Consider the following 19,569-nt stretch of genomic DNA (forward strand, 5'->3'; position numbering starts at 1 on the left):
GGGACTTCATGTCTGGGTTACCTTGGAGATTTAGGGTGAGACCCCCAAGTTTTAAAAAATTTGCAAGTGTTTGGGAGCCCCTCTCCTAAGAATGAACATAGTTCAAATAACTTGTTCTATGGAATTTCTTCCACTCAGGAGGGTTTAGAACCAGTTTTTAGCTCGCTGCACCCTTCACAGTCAGATCAGGTATTATTTCTATTAGCACCCCGGGTATTGAATCCGGAAAGACGGGGTGCCTACTAGCAATGTATTTTGTTTGAATAAACGGGATGCCTCGCAGCATCCAGTTCGTTCAAACAATACACTTACCTAAGATGGCCACCGTGGAGCTGGAAGGTCAGACTCCACACGGAGCCCTTCTTCTATTTCCATGGTGGCCCTGGAGGCTGGATCAGTGGCTGCGCAATGAACGCTGTTGAAAGAAATCAGGTAAGTGGGAGAGGGGTGTGGCTAGGAAAGACATTGGGACTGGAGCGAATGGGAGGATGGGCAAAAGATGGCGGAGCCTGTGAAGCATACTTCAGGCTTCTTGGAACGCTTGCTTTGATTGTGGAATTCAGCCTTTGATCTGATTGGTTGGCTCCCCAGCCTTGTGTTCTAATATCAATTAAAGGATATTCATGGTGAATGTTGTGATGATTATTCCTAACCCTCAAAGAATGTAAATGTAGGGAAGGGATGTGGGATCTCATTCAACAATAACTCAACCCCAAAATCAAACTCAGCTGGATTGAACATAGGCATACCAGTAGCTTTCTAAAGCTCCTAGGATGTTCAGATTGTGATAAGGTTGAGCTGACGACTTTGCTTTAGAAGTGAGCGTAGTGAATGAATGAATTGATCTTTATTTCATGGCCTCATAAAAGACATCATAAAATAAAAATAACTGCACAAATTTGAATACAACATATTACAAATCATCAAAAGTAAACAGTATTATAATACAAAGCAATAGAATTAAAATCAGAAAAACCAGAACCATTCAAGCAATGTATCCGCAATCATTTGTAATGTTGCTTCCAGAAACATATAAACAACCACTGCAATCTTTTTTGTGCGCTAAGAGAGTAAATGACTAATTGCTTCATTTATAGAGCTACAATGTATCTCCTTAAAGATTGGTATTAGAAATGTTTGCCTAGATTTAGAGAATGATGGACAAAAAATAAAAGATGGGCCAACTCTTGAGATAAAATGACATTACAAGGACACCTAATATTTGATTTTAGGCCTACACAGTTTTTACCATCCTTTCGCCGAACTAGCAACAATATACCACTGGTCCCTAATTGGAGCAGAACGCTCCTCTTTCGCTTACTCTGAAACCAGTGCATATAATTTGCATTTTGCCCATTACATCCATAATCATAATAACTGAGAACAGAGGTTTTTTTAAAAAAAATTCAAGAGAGCCATGCAAAGTCCTTCTATATTCCATATACGTTTGTAGCACCGATGCAGCATCGGCTTGAGAGATACATGGCGGACTGACATAAAGGCCTAACATATCCAGGCTTTCAAATGACTTTTTCACTGAGTTCAGCCAGGTAATAATCCTACTAATATCTGATAATGTCAGGTCCTGTAGGATTGCATGGGTTAGATGATGCTCCTTTTGGGACAATATTCCTATCCAGAATAACATGAGTTTTAAACTCAATAAATCATTAATATAATCTACTCCTAGTTCTTGATGGAGCAGATAAATTGAAGTGATCTGCGATGCCCCTAAAACATTACAGAGAAATCTATTTTCTGTGGTTTGAATTGATTGTACTGGGGACAAACTCCACACTTCTGCTCCTTAGGCACATGAAACAATTAGTTTGGCCCGGTAGATATTAAGTGTTGGGTCTATAATTAACCCACCCATCTCAAGACCAAACATATGAAGTGCTCCACAGGCCTGAGTAAACATCTGCGTCATCTAGGAAATATGGTCAGACCAGTTTGCCCTATTATTAAAGATCATCATAAAGTAGGTACATTTGTCCACCCAGTCTAATTTGTGACCAGATACCAAGATGTGAGGTATTTAGCCTGCCTACCAAGGCACATTAATTTGGATTTCTTAATGTTGAATAACAGATTTCTGTCACCCATGTACTTAACATAGGCATTGACAAGTTTCTGTAAGGCTAGAGAAATGCAAGCGAGCAAAACTGCGTCATCGGCATAAGACAACAAAGTAATATTTCACCCCACAACTCTAGGAGTGTCCTTTGTAGTTTTATTTGATTCCATTGCCAAGTTGCTAACATAGAGATTGAACAATAGTGGGGCCAGGACACAACCCTGCCTGTCCCCACATAAAATATAGAAAGAAGGGGATAAATCGCCTTCATTGCTCAACATCCCTACCGCTTTCAAGCCTGGATGCAGGGATATTAACACATTCAGTAGGGGCACTGGTAGACCCATAGTTTTGAGGAAATTCCATAGCTTGTCACGATTTACCTTATCAAATGCTTGGCTAAGCTCCATGAAACCAAAAAAGACTGGAGAAGTAGGGCCTTTAATGTACTTGTCTTAAATTAAGGTTCAGGACCTGCTCCTCTGTTCCAACTGCTGCCCTAAACCCGCATTGCTCCTCAGGCAATAGGTTATTTTCTTACACCCAGTTTCCTATATGAGTATATAACACCCTGCCTAACCATTTTGCAGTGGCATCAATCAGGGATCTTGTCCGATAGCAACTAGGGTCCACCGCGTCTCCTTCAAACTGTTCGGAAATGCGCTTCACGCTACAAATGCATTAAAGGGAGCAAACGGGGTGTGCCAAGTATAACGGGTATGGCATCTGTGGCCTTCATTAGATGCATCATTTTCCAGTATACAGAGACAGAGAGGCCTGAAGCATCTTTAACATCAGACTGGGACCGCATCGATTTCCTTTGCAATGGTATCCAGTGTAAGCTTCCTTAAAGCAAGTGCTGAGATATGAGGTTACATTTTGCACCAGCTGGAGGGTTTCCTGCTTTCCAAAGTCAATGGGTTGTTGTCTTTGACCTCTAGAGCTTGAAATCTCTGCCCTTCTCACAATATGTCAGGCACGGATATAAATGATGAAACAATTTGTCCTGCTCCCTCCTTTCACCCAAAACATTTAGCAGGGTTTGGAGAGGGGATCAGTAACCTTTGGCCTTCCAGATTTATTGGACGGCAACTCCCATCAGCCATGGTCAGCATAGTTAATAGTGAGGGATCATAGAAGTCATAGTCCAAAACATTTGGCAAGCAAAAGATTGTAGACCACTGGCTTAGAATTTGCATCGCCAATTCAGTTGTAGTTGAAGATTTAGTAGAATACCATCTACCATCAGTTGTAATCCCCTGGTAAATCCGCGGGACCAAGTGGTGGTAAAGGTAATTTTGTTTGGCGGTAGTTTGGTGGAAGTTCTGCCAAACTAATGCCAAACTCGTAATGAGAACCTTAAGCTTTTTCTCGCTGATAGCAGGGTTTAGAACAGGGGTCAGTAACCTATGGCTTTCCAGATCTATTGGACGGCAACTCCCATTAGCCCTGGCCAGGATAGTTAATAGTGAGGGATCATGGGAGTCGTAGTCCAAACCATTTGGCGAGCAAAAGATTGTAGACCTTTGGCTAAGAAGATGCATTACCATTGGAGTTGTAGAAGATTTAGTAGAATACAATCAAACATTAAAGCTTTTTCTCGCCGAGTTGTGAAAGGGCTCAGAATATGGGAATGGAAGACAAAGATTGGAACTTCGGTAAATGTGAATATATCTGTGCCACTGTTGATGATGAGAAGCTTTTAGCCATATTGATGTGAATGAGTTTAGATACAAGCGCTTTATGTGGGAGGTAAGTGGCTGGTCAGAATCTTATGTTTGTATCCTTACTCCAGCTGCCAATGTGGCACTTCACTACACAATGTGGCACTTTTAGGTTTCCTATAGTTAGTGTCTAATTTCCTGTTATTGTTTAATTGCTTGTTTTTTTCCCATTCTTTCATGTTTCTATGAAGCTTTGAGTCTTTCTTTCACGTTTAAGGTTTCCTATTTCCGGTAGATCTACATGCAAAAAAAACCTGTTGTCTGGTACGGTCAGAGGCTGCCCATTGCAACAGAAACACATGCTTTAAGGAATCTAAAATACGGTAGCTTTCAAGCACCCCTCCCCCCCTGAAAGAAATAAAGGAGATCACAAAGAGGAGTGAAACATTTAGCAATGAAGGGGATATAACTTGACCCTTTCAATTGTGAACCATTATCACACTTTTCGAGCTGAGTTTGCTAACCTAGCGCAGAGTAGAATCCAAGATCCCTGCCTATCTACCAGATACCTTTGCATATAATGATTTTTTTAATGGGGATCATTCATGTCGATATTTGGCTGGTCATTCTGAAAACCCATAAGTATTAACCTGCTCTCTGGATTGGGGAGCCCAGATTTGCGCACTACACTGAGAAATCATTGAGCCTGAAGATGGCACTGCCATATTACCAAGGTATACTGTTGTTTCATCGACAGGTTTTTTTACGACTTCCTTCTTTACATGGACACTATTACGAAAAAGTAATTGAAACTTTGCGGGAGGGGAAATAAGGGGTTGGGTGTGTCGGGAATAGTTAAAAATCGGTGGCAGAGGGAGGTTTGGAGGGGGCAAGACCCCAAACCCTCAAAAAAAATTCTGTGACTTTTTCCATAATAGTGTCGACATAAAAAAGGAAGTCGTAAAAATGCCTGTCGGCGGAATGACATGGAACCATTACCAATAACCAATAAAGCCTCTTTCCCAGACTTCCAAATTCAGACCAACTTTGGGCAATACAGACTTTGAAGATAAAAGTAGTCATTGATGAATTAATAATGTGTATTCTTTTATCTGCAATTCTTCGATCTATCTTTCATTCTCTGGCCTCCTCTTGCTGCCACTCAACCTCTCCTCCTACCTCCCCCTGTACAGGTTGCCTGTTTCGGAGAAAACATTTACTCTGCCTTCCTGAAGGCCATGCTCTCGACGGGATTCAAGCAACCCCAGAAGGGGATCCTGATTGGAATCCAGGTGAGCCCCACATGTGGAAATCAAGACCCCGCCGAGGCCACTGCCTTTCGCTCAGCACACTCTCCATCAGTGGGCACTGTATCTGTCATGCTAACATGATGTTCACCTCTTTTAATACCCATTCTACTGCTCTTAAAAAAAGCTACAGCATAACAGGGAACCTTTCAGAAACTGATACACACAACTTAAGTTTACTTTTAATTATGTGTTTCTATTTTCTTAAAAAACACCTTTATCCCCGTCAGTCATACATCGAACTGAATTTTCTAGGCTGAGATTCAATCTTTGCCCAACGCGCGAGATATTACACAGACGGAAATTGTTGGTTGATAATAGCTGTAGACATTGTGAAGATCTTGGTCAAAAAGAAACACTTAAACATCTGCTCACTGAATGTACCTCTCTACATATGAAACGAATTCATTTTCTCAAATCCACTCTCAAAGAATATGTTAACTTGCCTTCAGATTTATTAAGGCAAATGATTCTTGAAGGTAAAAATATATCACTTAGAATCAATGTTATTCGTTTTCTACATGATGTGAACCTCCTAGAATGTCTTAAAGTGGGAGATCCCAGCTAATTAGAAATTTACTTTTTAATTTTTTATATTTTAAACTCAGGAAATGAATATGATCGGATGACCCAAGTTAAAATCATTACTTACTCAGATATAGAAATGTACTTATTGTGCTTGTTATTTTTTTTGTATTCGAACTTGTTTCTTTTTGTTTCTTTGTTCTTTTTTTTTTTCTTCTCAATTTTATTGTACATAATATGTTGTTTTTAAAAGTTGATTAAATTCAGCTAAATAAAAAAAAAAAAAAAAAAAAAACACCTTTATTTAAAAACTGTATCTCAATACACCACAATATGACCATATGTTTGTAAAGATGTTATAGATAACATCATGGTCTGCAAAGTTATCATAAAAGAGAGCATTATTAACAGGGACATAAAAACAGTTTGTCTGTGGTTAGACCTGCTGATAGACACAGAAACGGCATCTCTAGAAGTGCATACGTGTAGAGGCCATTTGTGTTAGGTGGGCGAAGTGATGGGAGTTAGGATTGCATTGGCTACCATAATTGGGGAATTTCAATGATTTTTAGTTTTTTTTTCTTTTTGGTGGCACTGTAAGCACTGTTGCCATGGCAAGTGAAAATAGGAGAGAGAAGGGATGTGAGGCGGGACGCACAGCATGTGAATTTTTACCCACCCATTGTGTGGGTGTTGTTTGGCTTTTTGCCCACCCATTGACCAATCATGTCCATGACAGTCCTTCCCACTCATTGCTTGCTTCTTCTGCCCAACCACCCCTCTCTCCAGTATCTCTTTGACCTAGTTCTAGGCTTTTAAGGGGACGGCAATTGTATTTCTAAGCAGTCTTCTGAAAGGTGATGACTCAGTTGCAGCTGTTAACTGGTTTAATAATTATGTCTTAACCAAGGGTGCTTTCCACACTTGATTTATACGCAAAATGGTTGCCCTTGCATCTGTTCTTTGCATTGAATTACAGTTAAAAACGAGCATTGGCAAAGCCAACCATTTTCGCTCTAGACTTTAGCTAGGCATTCACTGGGCACTGCCATAATATCTATCCCATGCCTACAAACAATTCAAAACGGTTGGCTTAAGTTTTGCATTGTAACCTTGACACTTGTTCATGTAAAAAGGTTTTTTCAACAGACTTTCATTAATAACCGTTTAAAGTAACCGTAACATCTCTAAACAAAGTTTTTCTAATATGTTTTTTAGTTTTTGTTTAAGCAATATGCAGTGCACCGAGGCTTGTGAAGTTTGACCTTTGCTTGTTTTTCTATCTTTCCTTCAGCACTCCTTCCGGCCCCAGTTCTTAGGCACAGCACAGCAACTGAAGGATGAAGGATTCAAGGTATGATTTGTGCAGAGGTTCTGTGTAGGTGGAACTAAAAGTTATTCTTTGTGCTGATGTTGGGAATAAGAAGGGATCGTCTATTGTGAATAGACACAGGCCTTTAACATACCAACCAGCCAATGGCTGAGACTTGAAAATGAAAATAGCAAAAGGACAAATTCGAAGTGAATGAAAACTGTTTCCCAGAGAAACAGTGTGATGTGTGCGGGGCTTGAATTGTGGGTAATACTGTCTGTACAGTTGTCTACAGTTATTCCGAGAAGCTGTTGATGATTTTGCAATGGTGAGTCCTTAAGCGTGGCAGAATGTTATAAACATTTGCAATGAAGATCATTCAAACTGCCCAAAGGTACAACCTAGTCTGAGAACCACAGGTGGCTGAAGAAATGAAAAGATATATCAACTCAAATCATGATCCAGCTACAGATTATATTCTGTTTTCTTTGGCTTTACACTCTGATAGTCTGGAAGAGTGTCTACTGGACAACACCTTTCTTCCGCATTTATAGGGTTAAAGGTACACTGCCAACTCATGGTGATCAATTATTTACCATTTGTGTAGCATACATAACAAAGACCATGCTCAAACAGTATATTATTAGTGGTGTACAAAAGCAGTAGGAAGTGGTTTCTACAATGAAGCATCAGCAATTGGTTCTAGTAGTCAGTTCAGTAGAACAGCCTAAGTATGTGGAAGACCCTGTTAAAACCATAGTGTTCTTGGTTCTTGGGCTGGGAGGATAGCTCAGAGGCAACGCATGTATGTATCTGTATTTCTTGAGCGCGAACCAAGGCCCGAACGCTTCTAGGTGCTAGCAGTAGACTGGTAAACCAGCAAGATAACCTAGCTAAAATAAAAAAGTCTTGAAGGTTTTTCAGAAGAGCAGATGATCAGAGATCCCTCGCAAGCTTTGGGGAAGTGAATTCCACGGGACCAGAGCGAGTACAGAGACCGAACGTCCTCTGGACTTCGACCTACGGAAGTGTGAGACTAGTAATTGGTTCTGAGAAGCTGATCGCAGTCTGCGTGAAGGAACATAACCAATAAGCTTTGACTGAAAGAAAGCAGGACCTATAGAGTGAACAGATCAATGTACGATACACAAAACCTTAAACTTGATTTGACTTCTCACCGGAAGCCAGTGAAGCTCAGCCAGCAGCCAGGGAGAGTGAGAAAGTCTAGGAGCATTTAGAGCCAGATGTGCTGCAGAATATTACAGGATTTGGAGCCTCTGGACTAAAAATTCAAGCTATCCAAGGTAGATGCCATTACAATAGTCTGGAGAGCCCATGATAGAGGCAGTGACTACTGAGGAACGGCATTGAGGTGGCAAAAATGGCACGATTTTCATTAGTAGTTGCAGCCTAAGAAAATCGGCGCTACAAACTGAAGCAATCTGAGCTTCACATGAACCAGCAGGGAGAAGTTTTATCCCTAGGCTCTTCACACAAGAACTAGGGGACAGCTCTAATTTGCACTATATTATAGGGTTCCAGATTTAAGTATTTTACTCCCTATTTTGTAAATTTCGGAATAAGATTATTTTTTTAGAGAGGAACAACGTATTTTCCTTTCCCAATGGGAGTATTTTTTGGGTGAGTAAAACCATGTCTGTAAATTCTTCGTACAGCGTGTTCGTGCGCATTAAAAGATACATGTTTACCTAAAGATTCTTGTTCAGAACTGGTAGAAATAATATTAGAGCTCTTCCCTGAGGCAATAATCTTCTGGGACCATTGATTGCACAGATCATTGGGGGTGGAAGCAGTGAGCAGGCTCCTAAGGGTCCTTGTTTCCTTTTGTGATGTTAGGATACTTTTACTCCTCATTTGTTTGTTTGAGAGTATTTTCCTCTTTTGGGGGAGTAAAAGTGGCTAGTACACAGCTTCTCTGTAGGCCTGATTATAGGGAAAGACTAGCCATAGACAGAGGAGATGGTGTGCCACCTGTCTACTTAAAATTGTCAGTAGCTTGATGTGCATTTTACCCATAGATTGTACCATTGTGTGTGATCACTTAGAATGACTAATAATAATAATAATAATAATAATTTGGCATTTATATAGCGCTACGAACCCTCAGGTATCTGAGCGCTGCTTATTATTACCCGACTGAACAATATTTTAAAAGCACATATTAACCCAAAATACCCTAGTCACTTGTTTTGGTCACTTATCTCTTTCTATGCAAGGGATCTCAGTGTTAGTCCTAAACAATTACAACTCCCTTTATTTGCCAATCATTTGCTTGATAAACGTTAACATGTTTCATCTGGTGATATACACAAGGATTGTAGGCACAGACACTCCGTGAGATGTTTCAGTAGAAATGTGGAACACTACTTGACTCTCTGGGGCTAGTGTTTCCATCTAGTGTTTCCATGACACTCTTAGAGCACAGGAGTTAGCCAACTTTAGATATAGCCCTGAACCTGCGTAAAGTCTTTCTTTGGACAAGGAATCCCATGGTTTGAATAGGCTCCTCAGGTTGTGACACCAGTGCAGCAGAGTTCTATTAAGCTGCACACTCTAAGCCATTGATTTGACGAAGGTTCCTTGTACAAAGGATGGCCTGTTAGTGTTGCCGTCTTTGTGAGACACTGATCTTAAGTTTAAACAATTATATTCACTGAATGTTTAGAAAAATAGCATTTTCAAGATAGGGGGTGAGAAGTTTAGTTAGACACTCTTGGGTTAACTCTGGTGTATTTTTGGTGGCCCAGCTCCGGCGGGACGTAGGCATGCTAAGCCTTGACATTCTGCAGTTGAAATATAAATTAGCTGAGACCGAAGAAGGAGGCTACCTGCTTTTAAGGGACTGTATATTGGGTGTGGTAAGGTTTGCCACAAGCCCTGAACAATGATCACCTGTCCTGTTGATTGCTTTGAGTGTAGAAATGAGAAAGATTAGTGTTCCACATAAATTGCTGGTAACAATAAAACATGGAGGACCATGGGGCATGTGAAGAATGTCACCAGGGGTGAGGGAAGATGTGGCTGAACAGTATTTTGAGGTTACCCTTATGACTAAAATGGATTTGGCTTTGGGTTGCATCCAACAAATAACTCTTTTTAAAAGGTTTTGGAATTGGGCCCAGACGCTAGGTTGCGGTTTGATGAGCAATGATATATGTTGGCCATTCAGTAGAAAAAGGGGCTAGGTGGTCCACTCCAGAGTTTCAAAACATACTTGTAGGGGCAGGCTTGGTTGTCTACCCAGTTGATGATACTATTATGAGGCAATGAGGTTTGGTTGATGGGGGGGGGAGTCAAGATGGAGCCTCTGGGGAGAGGTTTTGTAGTTGCTAAGAAGACCATAGTGTGGGTCTGGACGAGCGCCATTACCCTGAGGTTGTGAGACTGGATTGACGATATGATATTGCTGTGGTCTCATGAAAAGGAACTCAGAGGGAAGAGAGGCTCTCATACCCTGATCCCTTACAGGCTGGACTAGCATAAGTATGACAGTATAGGTAGCAAGCAGAACTGTCAGTGTCTGAGTGAGAGGAAATGACTGGAGGTGGGGCTTGTATCTTTTTTAAACTTTCTTTTACTAGCATTAGATTGGTCTTGGATTTTTCTTCCCCAGTGAATATGAACAGAGAAATATGGCAGGCAAGAGTTTTGATTTGAACACGTCATCTTAACGCCTTGGGCCTGTGCTAACTGTACTGATGATGACTTGTTTTGCTCAGAATTCAAATATAATTACATTTTTGAAATAACAAAAAAAGGCTTGCAGATGTCCCTCCCCCACAATCAATTAGTAAACAATTGATCGCCACAATGACACATTAATTTTTGGGGATCATACAATCACTGCACCTGCAAACACTTCGAATACGAAAATGCTGACGTTTGGCTTTGCATTTCACCACACACTATATGTGGAGGGGTGGGGTGAGGTAATAAATAAGGTAAGGAGAGTATAGGAGAGGGGTTGCAGGTTGTCTCCCCCATATACCTGCAGTGAAAGGAAAAAACGAATTCTTCATTTTCGTATTCACATTTGTTTTTCTGCAGTGATCATATAGATCCTTTTTTTTTTAGTGATTAGCACTTAGTTCTTCCCTTTATTTTATTTTGTATATACAAAGTTCGATAGGCCTTGCACAGTGCTAGGGTGGCCGTCTTAGACAGTGTACTTAGCTAATCATTGCCATCTGCTCTTCAAAACACATGACCAATGCTAATTTCCTTCCATCAAGGTAGGAATGTGATGTGTGAAAATGTTTTGGATTCAGCCAGGCTGGAGTCATTTACACACTATGCTTACATTTCCCCTCTCTGTTCCTTGCAGCTCTATGCCACAGATGCCACTGCATCCTGGCTCAATGCCAATGATGTACCCGCAACCCCTGTGGCATGGCCATCCCAAGAGGGGCAAAACCCCAACCTACCAGCTATCAACAGGTGAGTGAGTGGGGAATGGCATTCTGGGCATTTAAGGAGCCTGGTCCTGGAACAGCATTTCAAGGTGAGCAGCTGACGATTCAGTGTAAGAGAACAGTACCTCAATATGGCAGAAGATTACCCCCTAATGGGTCCTATGGACCTCGGGAAGGGTCAGCCTTGCTTGGGGTGATTGCCCTTCCCCAGCTTGTGGCCTGACCTCACCGTAGGCCATAACTTGAGGAAGGCATTTACCTAGCGATAATGACTTATTCCTCAGGCTATGAAGCTTAATTATTTCAAGATATATCAAAATCGGAATACATGCTCTCAGTATGTGGTTTGCTCAGCACTCATGGGTCTTTTGCCTCCAGGGGTTGTCTGTTTGTTCACATTCCTGACTTTGTTCCATAGCAAATAAATGTCAAGTTGTGAAGTAGTGATACCAACAGAAATGTGTGATTCATTATTTCACAATTGAGAATTTAAAATGATGGAGTGATAATCTATGTTGTTTCATCGAATCCAGGTATGTTGCCCCACCCTTCGTCATGCCTCATTGTGGTACTCACGACCCCCTTCTCTTCCCCTTCACCTATCATTATTTCCCCTACCCACATATACATTTGGTCCCTTTTGAAATGGGATTTTGTAATCTCATTTCAAAACCACGGAGTTGTGCTAATTTTCCATTGAACTACATTCAATAGTACAACACATGCTCCGGACTCATGTAATTGGTAGCATCCAGTACACCTCCCCGTGCCTGCTTTGTGGTTGGAGGTCAGTACTGCATAATAGGTTGAAGGCTCTGCATAGAAAGTTGCATACTCAGTGAAGTTCACGTTGAAATATGAATAATGAATGCACTTTCTAGGGAATTTAAATATTTTCATTATTATGGAGATTTCTTAAAATTCAGGGGAATGTTTACACGCCTCGATTTTTGTAAAATACTGAAGACCACTCTTTTTCTCCCATTGCATCTTTTGCCAAGTAAATAAATGCAATTATTTTGAGCAAGAGGATGCCAGATCAATTAATCACACATTCAATTTGACAATAGAATAGCCAAGAATTCACCTGGGACAGCTTGTCAAGAACTGTTGCCCCATCAACTTAAATGGGAAACATCTGCTGATGCTGAGCTTTGGACAACACCTGAATCAGGCATTTTTTCTTTGTAGGTTGATCAAAGATGGAAATATCGATATGGTGATTAACCTACCCAACAACAACACTAAATTTGTACGAGACAACTTCCTGATCCGCCGGTCGACGATTGATTCTGGGATCCCTCTTCTCACCAATTTCCAGGTGGTGTATTAGTTCCTCTGCTGCTTTTATGTCCTGCCTACCCCAATTGACAGCAGACCTGTGTGTGTCCCCTCCATCCTTTATAAGGTAGAGGCAGGCTTGTCTGTGGGTACATTGGGAGGTTTGGCCAACAGACCAGGCCAATGAAACGTGGGCTCACTAGGCCACGTATGAGGTCATGTATTGGCCAATTTCTCCATAGACCATTTCAGGGTATTCTGATCATGCTGTCTTGTTGAATTTATTTCAGGAAAATAGTTTGTTTTTCAATTTTGCACCAGTGTTCAAATATTGGAAAAAATCAATTTTTTACTAAAAGAGATGGAACAAGAGACCAGCGAGGCTAGGCACAGATGTTACTTGTCAGTGTTGCGGAAAGAAAAAAAGTTGTGTGCGTGTATGCATGTGAGAGTTCAAGAGAGATGGCGACCAAGCGAGTTACAGAAAATTCTTTTGGCGTGGCTTTCCAAACACACACATATTTTACTAATATATTTAAATACCACTTAATCGCAACTGAGGACAGCATATAACCTGATCAATTTAAGAGTGGAGTAAGTGAAGTGAAGATTTAACAGCGATGATACAGGGTATGCACGTTATAGAGCCAGCACTTCATCTCACTGCTCCTTACCATATGAGGACTAATCAGTAGACCTCATTTCCATCCCATATGTTGAGTCCCAGGATTGTCTGCATGCTCCCATGGTCCGTATTCACTCCCTGGAATGCTACGAGCAATGGGGAGAAAGAGTTGGGATGAGCATGCCAGGGAAGGAGTCCACATGCTACATAGATCCATGGCCAGGGTGGTTTTCCATTAAGCAACCATATACATCTGTAGAATGGTTGCAGAACATCTGATCAACAGTAGAGGGCACTAGTAGTGCAATGATATGGATGTCTGAATGAGATGATATATTCTGTGTGCAATGCCTCATTACATCACTTTGCTAAGTCTTTAACGCGTGCTTTGAATTTAAGGTCAATGTTATGCAATGATATTAAAAAACTATTAAGCGTGTGTCTTGTTGATATGTTCTTAATGGCATTTTTTTTTACTTCCTGATTGTTTTTCAAAGTCTTTTGGTTTCTTTGTCGCCATTTTTCTCTGCCCTTTTTCTGTTTATCTTCCCCCTGTCCATTTACCTACTCTCTCATTTGTGTGAACACATGTGAAAATACTTATGGTACTGAAGCTCCGACACTTGTTTTTTCCAGGTGGTCAAACTCTTTGCCGAGGCGGTCAAGTACTCTGGAGATTTGGATACCAAAACACTTTTCCACTACAGACAATTCGGTGGAGCCAAACGTTCTTAGAATGTCATATTACCCCCTCTGCGGACCCTTCATGCACCCACGGAACAAGCGGGTTTCCAGCGTGCCATTGGATGGATTGTAGACTTCCACTGTCATTTTGATGTCTCTATGTAGCATAGCCTCTGTATCATGTAGCTGAGGCTGTAAGGAAGATCTGCTTCAATGGATTGACTGTTGACGTTTAGGATCCACTTCCAGAAAAACAAACACGGTTCACATGTATTCTATTGTCTTTTAAATGCATGCACCACTGAATTGTTTTCTTTTGTGCTAGCATATTTCTCCTCCAACCACAATTCACAGCTAGGTCTCTTCCCCAATGAGGTTGTTCCACAAACACCCCTCCCCAGTCTCTCCACTCTGTATGGACAGGAGCCAGAAGCCTTCGGCACGGTTTAGGATGAGAGAAAACCCTCTTGTAAAGTCAGTGATATTGCCTTTCTGGAATCCTTGATCTTGGTTATCTCTCTCTGGCACTCTCATGGTTTTCACTCATACAAAACATCAGCCTCTGCTTTTCTGATTCTGAACATGGCATTTGCTTTCCTAAAGCCCACGTTGTGCTTGTTTCCTTTTAACCATGTCCCCAAGAGCCTTAGCCAGATGAGTCACTTTCCTTGTGTCGAAAATCATATCTGTGACCCTTTCTCCAAGCTAAACCAGTGCAGATCCGTTGCTGAGGCATTACTTTTGGTTGCTTTCAGTAGGATGTGGATGAATCGCCTTACCTTCTCTCCATAAAGCGACCTCTGGGTGTTACATTTGCCTTTATTTATCAAATAAAATAGACAAGCCAAACCCTCATCTGGAGTTGCTCTCACTCTACCATCTAGCAAAATATCTACCTTAAATTGTGCATTCCATCGAAGAGATGTAGAACCTGTGGGGCCCACTTCTTTTCTGAAGTCATTTTGCATGCAAAGAATCCAATGGTTTTCGTACTCTTTGGTGGGCATTACAAATATTTTAAAAGATGCGACATCTTAGAATGCCTAATCATATCACTGCTACGGCAGAGGAGATTGTTTGTTTTTCCCACCACTAAAATAAGTACTGCATTGGCTCAGAAATGTGGCTACTTGTGAAACCTTTGCCATAGAGCCAGAGATACCAATGTGTTGTCAATCGCAGGACGTAACATTCACTTAGCTTTTGAGAAACCCACCAATTGCATTGATATAGCAACAAGTAGTGTTACCTCGTATGTTTCCCAGCAGATTAAGACACCAGAAAGCACTGAACCGTGAACAACATGGCTCCCATGTTTCTGCAAATGCAATCTCCGATAACAAGCTTGTTCTCTGAACATTGCATTGCTTGCAGTGATGTGATGTTGAGAATTCTGCATACGTCTCCATTGAGCTCACCAGGGGTGTAATATTGATGACAACATCACAGTTTACTCCCTCATAACCCAACAATGAAATACATTCCACAGGTGCTACAAAGCGTTCCTCAGTTCTACTTGCAGAGCAAGTGTGGTTGAACTTGGACCAAGGGTGGTAAATATTGGTAAATGTCTCCATCCGCTTCCGACCTATGCGCAGTGTCCCACCGCCAATGAAGTACATAGTCAATGATAGTCACCTAGCTGTTTATAAAGCCTTCCAGTTGCCATGATCCTTGTTTACTTTGAATGTCCCAGGTTTGTCACACATACTCCAGTTGAGAGCACTTGTGGGGCTGCCTTCATGAAACACTCAACACTTGTAATATTTACCCCAGCATGTCTGGGTACGTCTCTCTGGATATCATCTGTGCATTTCATTAAATTAGTAAATATTGCAAAATGATGTGGTCTGTGATAAGCTACAACAAACCCAGAGGAAATAGATAGGAACAGAAGGAGACGCCAGAAGACCTTTGTTCTACAAAACATTATTTTTGTGAATGTCAAACTGACTGTGAAGATTAAAGGAATTCAATTATTTTGAATCAAAACATGACTCTTATTTTATTGTGTTTCCTGTGCTTTAGATCAGAGTCTGCAACTCTTACACACATTTCTTAACCCTGCTGCAAGAATGGAAGCCAATTTTGAAACTATTTCCATGTGGGTGTCTTTTAAATCTGACTAGTAGTCTACACAGGCCTACATGTGTCAATTACATGGGACTTGTGCAGGACACTACTTTAGATCTTGTTAGGCCAGAATTATATATATATATATATATATATAATATATATATATATATATATATATATATATATATATATATATATATATATATATATATATATACATATATATATATATGTATATATATATATATATATTACAAAAAAGGTAGCAGGCGCCCCTCTCTCGAAAGAACAAGGCATGATAACCTGTTCAGTGGTTATTAACCACATTGAGAGTTCGCAGCCATTGCTTTTTGCTCACTGTACCTTCACAGATGGGAAATATCCATTTGCATATAAGTCTTTGTCCCGCCCACAAGGGCAGTCCAGCACCGAAATGCTATGGCAATTCCTCTCTGAACAAGAGTACCATCAGCAACCCCATACACGTGTTTCAGCCTTGTTGGGCATCATCAGTGAGGTGAAGCTGAGCCTCTCTAAGCACAGTGAGCAGGGAGTCCACGTCTGGTTGCCCCCAGGTAACCTAGGGTGACCAACCCCAAGTTCCTTTCAAAATTACAAAAAAGGTAGCAGGCGCCCCTCTCTCGAAAGAACAAAAAAGCAGTGGCTGCGAACTCTCAAGTGGTTAGTAACCACTGAACAGGTTATCAGGCCTTGTTCTGTCGAGAGAGGGGCGCCCGCTACCTTTGCAAACTAAATTTCAAGGAACCTGGGATTGGTAACCCTAGGTCTCCTGGGGGCAACCAGACGTGGTCTCCCTCTCACTGTGCTTAGAGAGGCATCAGCTTCACCTCACTGATGATCCCCAACAAGGGTGAAACACGTGTATGGGGTTGCTGGTGGTACTCTCGTTCAGGTTGGAATTGCCATTGCATTTCGGTGCTGGACTGCCCGTGGGCAGGACAAAGACTGATATGCAAATGGATATTTCCCATCTGTGAAAGGCACAGTGAGTAAAAGCAGTGGCTGCGAACTCTCAAGTGGTTAGTAAGCACTGAACAGGTTATCAGGCCTTGTTCTGTCAAAAGAGGGGCACCCGCTACCTTTGCAATATATATATATATATATATATATATAGACATGCATGTGGGTTGTGAAATGCCATATGTAGGACCATCTAAGTGCTCCACTAAGACCTGAATCTGGGACATTGTCTTGCATGTCTCCCTCCCTGAACATGGCCACCACCCTTGCATTTCTCATCACCTGAAACTTTAAGAGTGAGCCAGGCAATCCCACATTCTGACTATGAGACAGTGATGTTTGACTCCTGCAAATCCAGAATATTGTAATGTGCCCTCACACCTCTTAACTCCCAATGATGGCAGTATGGTGTCAGACAGCAGACAACAGCTTGAATTCTGTCAAATATTCTTCACTAAGCTTAAAGACCAAATTATGTTAGACGTTCTATAGACTTTTAGACTTTTTCTGCAGACCCTCTTGCCCAGCCAACTACCACCCTATATCTATCACCCTCTTCCTTGGGAAACTCTTGAGAAGCTGGTCTTCCCCCAACTGACCCAGCACACTGAACTTGTTGGTTGCCTACACAACCATCAATCTGGATTCTGAGCATCCAGAGGCACGGAAACTGCTCTTCTGAAAACAATTGAGAAACTGCTTGCATCTCATGACTGCACCGCTCCAGCTGTTCTCATTCTACTTGATCTCTCCTCTGCATATGATACAGTTAACCACTCCATAATCATAAAACGGCTCCACAATACCGTAGATATCTCAGAGCGGGCACTGGACTGGCTGACCTTCTTCCTCAATGACCGTCCATCTCAGGTTATTCTGGGCTTTTCCTCCTCCCTCACCTCTATCTCCACCTTCAGCGTACCCCATGGCTCCAACCCTTCTCCCTGGCTCTTTAACATCTATTTTGCTCCACTTGCACACCTCATTTCCACCTTCTCCCCCAATTTCCAGTGCTATGCAGATGACACACAACTCTTCTTCAAACTTCCATCTGATCCTCTCTTTACTTCCTCCATCATTCCTGACTGCCTATCTGCCATCTACTCCCGGTGTACTTGCAACAATCTCTGCCTCAATGCCACCAAGACTGAGATCATATCTATTGGGACTCCTACTCCCTCTTTCTTCCCCTTACTCTGGCCATCTTCTGTGGGTTCTCCCCCTTCTCCTTCATCTGAAGCCAGAAACCTTCGACTCATCTTCGACTCCTCTCTTTCCCTCCTCCCACACATTCAGGACCTTGCCAAGAAGGCCCACTTTCAACTCCACCTCCTCAAAGGAATGTTTCCTTTCCTAATTTTCCCCCAGAAGCTCAATGTCTATATTTGCATCCAATTTGACTTCTCTCTAGGCTAGACTACTGCAATAGCCTTATCTGTAACCTGCCCTCTTCTCTGCGACCCCTCCAGCTAATCCAGAATAGGGCTGCAATAATTATCTTTGGCCTCAATCCCACGGACTGCATCTCGCCAGCCCTAAAATCTCTCCATTGGCTCCCGGTTGCTGCAAGTATCAAATTCAAATCCCTTTGCATCATCCAAAAGGCTGTCTGGGGCTGGGGACCATGCCATCTACAAATGGCTCTCACTAAATACTCTCCCTCCAGATCTTTACGTTCCTCCGGCACCAACTCTCTCTGTGTCAAGCGTTTCGCTAAACAGCCAGCCGGTGACTGATCTCTTTGCTCAGAATACTCCCTCCTATGGAACAGGCTCCCCTTCCTCTTCATCTTGAGATGGATTTCCTCAAATTCCGGAAGCTCCTCAAGACCTTCCTTTTCACCTCCTCCTTCCCTTCGACCCTCCTCTGCTGGCTCCATGTCATTTCATTGCGGGATGTTTTTTCACAGGGTTTTTTACAGCAGATTTTATTTTGAAAAAACTCATCAAATTTCTTTCTATTGTATTTTTGGGGGGGTTACCCCCAAAACCTCATCCACTTTAATGTTTTTTTATATTCCCGTACACCCACACCCAATTTATATAATTTTTTGAAACCCCCAAAAAATGCGATTTAAAAAAAAAAAATCTGCAGTAAAAAACCCAGCGAAAAAACATCCCGCGATGAAAGGACATCGTACCCCTCTGCTAAACCCCACAGTTGCTGAGCTTGGTGACCAGGGCCCTTAAGTGTCCTCCTGTGTCCTGGTTTCCCACACCCAATTGCTTTCAGCCTCCGCCAGCTCCCAGCTCTTGCCTTGGCACCCACTGACCATTCTCACAAAGTCACTTAACAGTCGCTTACTCCGTGGCACTTTCCTCTTTGGTTCACCTAGCACTTAGCCCCACTTCCTCATCCCTTCTCTCTCTCTGCACTTGAACGTTCTGAATGCTCACAAGGCCTAGTAGGTCCGCCTCTATCTTTCTTTGTAATATTTGCTTTCTTTATCATGTTCCTGCCCTGTTGCCCTGTAGGAGCTTTGAAACACAATTTACTTGATTTATATGCCCGTTAAAAATCCACAATAGAAATAATAATGAATAAATAGTTTGAATGAGGGGAAATGAGACCCAACAAAATGTGTCGGCATCGCCTCGTCAAAGT

General features: G+C 41.8%; 1 protein-coding gene across 1 annotated transcript in view; it reads left to right on the forward strand.

The window, feature by feature from the left end:
- CPS1 (carbamoyl-phosphate synthase 1) overlaps positions 1 to 15,900 on the forward strand; it is a 236,985-nt gene extending 221,085 nt beyond the window's left edge. Inside the window, exons 34-38 of the mRNA XM_069615912.1 lie at positions 4,935 to 5,033; positions 6,868 to 6,927; positions 11,231 to 11,343; positions 12,510 to 12,639; positions 13,861 to 15,900. Of these exons, the coding sequence (XP_069472013.1) occupies positions 4,935 to 5,033; positions 6,868 to 6,927; positions 11,231 to 11,343; positions 12,510 to 12,639; positions 13,861 to 13,959 (501 nt within the window). The 3' untranslated portion in view covers positions 13,960 to 15,900. The remainder of the gene's footprint in view (positions 1 to 4,934; positions 5,034 to 6,867; positions 6,928 to 11,230; positions 11,344 to 12,509; positions 12,640 to 13,860) is intronic.
- The last annotated feature ends 3,669 nt before the right edge of the window (positions 15,901 to 19,569 follow it).

The sequence above is a fragment of the Ambystoma mexicanum genome, chromosome 9, assembly GCF_040938575.1.
Source record: "Ambystoma mexicanum isolate Mex_15411 chromosome 9, UKY_AmexF1_1, whole genome shotgun sequence".
NCBI lineage: Eukaryota > Metazoa > Chordata > Amphibia > Caudata > Ambystomatidae > Ambystoma > Ambystoma mexicanum.